At 28.1% G+C, this 5,263-nt stretch overlaps 2 protein-coding genes across 2 annotated transcripts in view; both read right to left on the bottom strand.

The window, feature by feature from the left end:
* Positions 1-1,665, bottom strand: part of LOC105617384 (nuclear transcription factor Y subunit gamma-like) — an 11,687-nt gene extending 10,022 nt beyond the window's left edge. The window contains exons 1-3 of the mRNA XM_012198940.1: positions 1,643-1,665; positions 425-557; positions 10-359 (exon numbers count right to left, since the gene is read on the bottom strand). Of these exons, the coding sequence (XP_012054330.1) occupies positions 10-359; positions 425-557; positions 1,643-1,665 (506 nt within the window). The remainder of the gene's footprint in view (positions 1-9; positions 360-424; positions 558-1,642) is intronic.
* Positions 1,666-2,028: 363 nt separating this feature from the next.
* On the bottom strand, positions 2,029-3,806 carry LOC105617317 (intraflagellar transport protein 52 homolog). The gene is made up of 6 exons (XM_012198884.1): positions 3,673-3,806; positions 3,343-3,560; positions 3,118-3,226; positions 2,772-3,057; positions 2,385-2,633; positions 2,029-2,298 (listed from the first exon to the last, which is right to left on the bottom strand). The coding sequence occupies exons 1-6, from the start codon at positions 3,804-3,806 to the stop codon at positions 2,029-2,031; spliced, it is 1,266 nt and encodes a 421-aa protein (XP_012054274.1).
* Positions 3,807-5,263: the final 1,457 nt, after the last annotated feature.

A 5,263-nucleotide genomic window follows, 5' to 3' on the forward strand; every position in this document is an offset into this window, starting at 1 on the left:
GAAGCTTGCTGCTGCGCCAATTGAAAATAATAATGAACTTGATCCGAGTTCATAGATGTTCGTACAGTGGCCTCGTTTTGTGCCTTACTTTGTTTTATTTCATCTCTGGGTACTATATCTATAAGAAAATCAAATTGATCATATTTTGTAACCGCCATTGCAATATCATTTCGTTGAAGAGTTCGTCTTTTATTATCTTCTGTGTGCACCCAAGCTCTGAGAGTTAATTCATGTATAAAGATCTCTGCTGCTTTGGCAAAAAGCATAGGTGCTTCTGCACTTATCATTTTTACATCTCCATCTAGTTTCATGATTTTTTTTATCCTTGCCAATGGTAAAGATTGCGTTTTAAGATCCATCTATATAACAAAGATATTTATTTAAATACTGAAAAAGTAATTTTTTTTAGATTGGTCTTACTAACAGTTGTGATGTTTTTTATTTCTTCCATAACTTTTGGCCAGAAATGAGTCAATGCTTGTTGAGCCTCGGAACTGCCCGGTGAGGCAATCTGTAAGTCACCATTTGAGTCGCCTTCCACTTCGCTGTCTTGATTTCTATTAATATAGAAAATATTTTTTTTATTATTCTATTCTCTTGTAAAAACAAAAATCTTTTGTTTTATTCTATTTATTTATTTATTATGAATATTATTATTAAATTTATGAAAACTTTTATTATAGACATCAATTTAGTATTCCAATCAGCATACAACATAAAAATATATTTTTTAAATATTTATTTGATATTTTTATATTACACAAATATTTAACAATTATTTATTTCGAAAACATTGTCTGCTGATTAATATTTTTTATTTAAACGCATAAAAATTCTTAATATATGAAATATATACACAAAGAATTAGTTTTAAGATAGAAGATAGGGATCAGAGTATAAAAAGTAGCAGACATAGTCATAAATTAGAAGGTTAGTTATAAACTATTTGCAGCTGAATAAAATTTATTTCTGAGTTTTTCTGAAAGTATCTGGAAGAATATATTGTTAGTAAATTATGATAAGTTCCAAATTTATGATAATTGATTTTATTAAATGTATATATATTAAACACCCTGCACAAATGAATGTGAAAATTTCAATTATATGTATCTAATGTTAATACTATAATTATAAATAAATATGTTACGAATTTCTATGATAAAAAAAATTAAGAAATATTAATCAAATATATATTAAAAGCTTTATAAGCCCAATAAAGGTTTTGTTAGAATATAAAGTATGCTCAACACAAAATCTTAACTCAAAATAATATTTATACATATTAAATATTTTTGCAATAAAATCTACGACTTATTCCTGTTATTCTACGATATAAAAACTTCTCACTGCAATAAGTATACAAAAAATAAATTATGACATATTATAAAATACTTTAAATCATTTAAAAAGTAAAAGAATAGGTCTGTTCGCGTTGCATGAAATCCCCAAATGTTTGCACTTAAAATGAAATAGATACATATTTACCTTAAAAAGAGAGAAAGCGAAAATGTCGAGTGCTAAAAGTGCAAGCAATGCGAACAGATCTATTTATTTCGTAGATTTGGAAATCTTCCCTTTTACAATTTTACAGTGTATCGAGAATAATGTATAACCTAAAAACCATAGAAGTTCGTTTACTTACGTATTTACGAAAAACACAGACATTTTCGTAATGACTTATTAATTGCATAAAAGTCAGAGATCTTTTTAAAAATACAAACACTATTTTATTATTGTAGACTAAGCAACCATGGCTTTTTAAATTATAATTTTCAGTGAAAGTAATATTTTTTTAAGTGACAGAGGCAACGATTACGACTGGTTGTGTTTCTATCATACCGCCGCTGTCTCTCGATTAAAACATAACTAAAATCTCAAAAGTCTGCATTACCGATAGATGTTAAATTGTGAAAAGGGAAATTGAAATAAATAAACGCAATGTTTTCTTCATTTTATTAAATTTTAATCAATTAATATGATACAATCAGCTATTTATAATAAATTACATTTTCTTTTAATAAAAAAATTTCAATCATGCATTGTCTTATAACTGCAGATTTTTTGAAAAACAAAATTTAATACTTCTTTAGCAGTGTGTGTGTCAGAATTATTTATCCTTATTATACTGCCAAATTCCCTGATATAATGATCTAATTCTTTGTCATTTGATAGCTCTTTCGTTGCCATATATTTATTAGTAATTTGTGATAATTTTAATAAATCAGAACTGAAAGCTTCATCTAGATCGAACAGCTCTAAAGCAGGTGGCGATAATTCTTGAAAGCTTGGAGGAAATATCTGTAGAATTATTCAAGTTTATATAAAGTGCATAAAAGAGAATATAAATTCATGAAATAGATATAGAAATTAGATTATATACTCACTGAAGCTTGTGTGGGAGGTAGAGGTGCTTCAAAATGAGGTGGAATCAAAGTAAGTGGTTCATGTTTTACTCCTAAAACCTCATACGCTTTTATGCAGGCTGGTACCATATTTAAATTTATAGAATAAAAATAATTTTTAAATAATTTAGTGTATTCACGAGGTATGTCAATATTATCTAAATCTGATGTGCAAACTTTTGGATTGTCAGCCTGTTGTGTTATATCTGGTACAAAATTGTATTCCCAAAACTGTACATAAAGATACAGTTTATCAATTCTTTTTTGTAGAGAAAATTTGATTAAGAAATCTTAATATTTGTGCTATATTTATTTGTATTATTTATACATTTAGAAAAAAAGGTCACTCTAATATAATAAATAACTTACTTCTATATCATCTGTATGAAGATCTTTCTTTTCTATGACATTTTTTATTTCAAAAAAGTCAAAAATCATTTCCCGTAATGCATCATTATTTTCTTTTTCTATGTAAGTATCTGTTAACATTCTAGATGAACCTAATACAATGAGTTTGCCATTATTGTTTTTTACACAATGATATGCGCAGATTGGTCTATTCATTGGAATAGCGATTGATCCGCTGGATAAAGCAACAACAGATGGTTGCACCACATTTAATGTTGCACCATAAGGATACAAAAATTTCATATCACTAAAATAATTATTTATTAATAATTGGAATTACAAGAGAAATATTTTAAGGATATCTTACATGTACTCGTCATGATTCTTCAGAAATATAGATTTATTTGATAAGCCTTGGGAGATTAGAGATTCTTTAGGATGCATTGTTTGACTGTAACTCATACGGATTACACTATCTGTAAATATAAATATTAAAATATGAATTTTTATTTGTATTTATTTATTTATTTATTTAGAGAGAGAGAGAGATAGAGAGATGAAGAGAAAGAATGATTTTGTCTAAATATTTTACCATTATTCACCATTATACCAAATTCTTCTAGCAAAAAATTAATGTTTGTATTGGATTTATTTTCTCCACCCTCTCCAAGCGTGACAAGAATATTGCCACCAGAATTTAAAAAAGTTCTGATAGAATTCATTTCGAGTTCGGTAAATTTACTTAATGGTCCTGGTAAAACGAGAATTTTGGCATTTGTCAATGATTCTTGCGATATTACTTCATTGTTCCTAAAATACATTCACTCGACTTAAGTTTTTCAACTCAATAAGAATATTGATTAATATAATTAATAAATAATGTTGATTATTCAATATAAATTAAATAAAAATTTTAACTTACTCGATAAATTTCCACTTTCCTTTCAATTTTCGTTGAAGTACTTTAAATTCTTCATTTAATTTTCTTTCATTTTTTGATATATCAAAAATAATAATGTTTTCATTATTATCACTCTCATTAAAGATTGCGCTCATTCTTGGATTATTATTGTAAATTGGTTTGAACGAGATTCTTTATGTACAGCAATTCGACATTACGTTAGTCATTATCGAAATTGGTCAAACGTGGTGGAATATCAACATCCATGTCAAAATATTTCACTGCGTCGTTACTATGACAACCACATTAAAAAGGTGCAATTTCACGCAGCGTCAAAATCAGTGGAAGAGATGGAGAGCTTTCCAGTAAAGGCACAAAAAGTCAGTTCCGTCTTTGTTTCTTACTGATTATTAAACAAGGAATGATTCTTGTGTTTTTTGCTGGAAAGCTCTCATAGTGTGTGTACTAGCGTTTTTTTCGTTGTGTAAAAGCAATCACGACTAAGATTATCTTCGTCTTCTAGGAGTCGATTGTGTATCTTTAAATGAAGTGAAAATTACAAAAGTGAACAAATTCACTAGAGTATTCATAATTTAATTGGTCAATACCTAGTAACCTTTGCTTTTAGCCAAAGACCGTGGTGGCGGAAAAGCAGAAATCTAGGGAATTGATAAATATTTCGGAACTAACATGTCTTTCGATAATTTATTTTAAGGCAGATGCCATTAATAATTGAAGAAGTAATATCGCATTGATGGAAGAGAGGTTATATATATATTATATATATGTAACTATTATAATAATATATATTACAAAAACTATTATTATGTACATATACACATACAATTAATGATTTAAAAATGAGACTAAAAATATTATATTTTTTCAAATAATTATATTATATATTTCTTAGCAATTACTATACATTACATAATATTTTAAATTTACCAATTTTAATCCATTCTCGTTTAAAGGCTATATTCAGGCTGAGGGTGGCCGGATTGACCATTTAGAATCTATATACGGGCCGGATTTACCGTTTAGAGGCCATATCTGGGCTCTTTTTCTGCCTATTCTATCCCTCACTAATTCGGGATTGCGTTTTAATACTTTAATAACATTTCTTTTTGTTTCACAGTTATGTTCATTATTATTTTTCTTTCTATTGTTATAGGTTATAGATTATATGGATTGTTCAGTCGTCCATGCAATATCGCATTAATATAATTGCTATACATGAAAAGTTCATGTATATAAAGTTTCACGTGAAATCTCGATGAGTGAAAAATGAAAAATGAATTGTGGAAAGTTTCAGGTGAAAATCATGATTGAAAACGAAGATAGTAGTTGTAGCTTTTGATTGGAAAACGAAAAAACGCCGCAGCAAGATTGCATAATAGTCTAGTTTCCATCGAGGGTTTAAACCGGATCAGAATGTAAGAACCAACCAACTACAGTACTTCCTTGTTATAACGGTACGAGTATTCCCTTGTTACAACGATCCTTGTTCGAACGACAGAAGAATACTCGATTGCAGTTGATTGATTCTTAGGCTGGATTTTCATTTGACGCTATGACGCTCATTTTCAGCATCAAAACAAGTCATGTGATC

The sequence above is a fragment of the Atta cephalotes genome (assembly GCF_000143395.1).
Source record: "Atta cephalotes unplaced genomic scaffold scaffold00012, whole genome shotgun sequence".
In the NCBI taxonomy this organism is placed as follows: domain Eukaryota; kingdom Metazoa; phylum Arthropoda; class Insecta; order Hymenoptera; family Formicidae; genus Atta; species Atta cephalotes.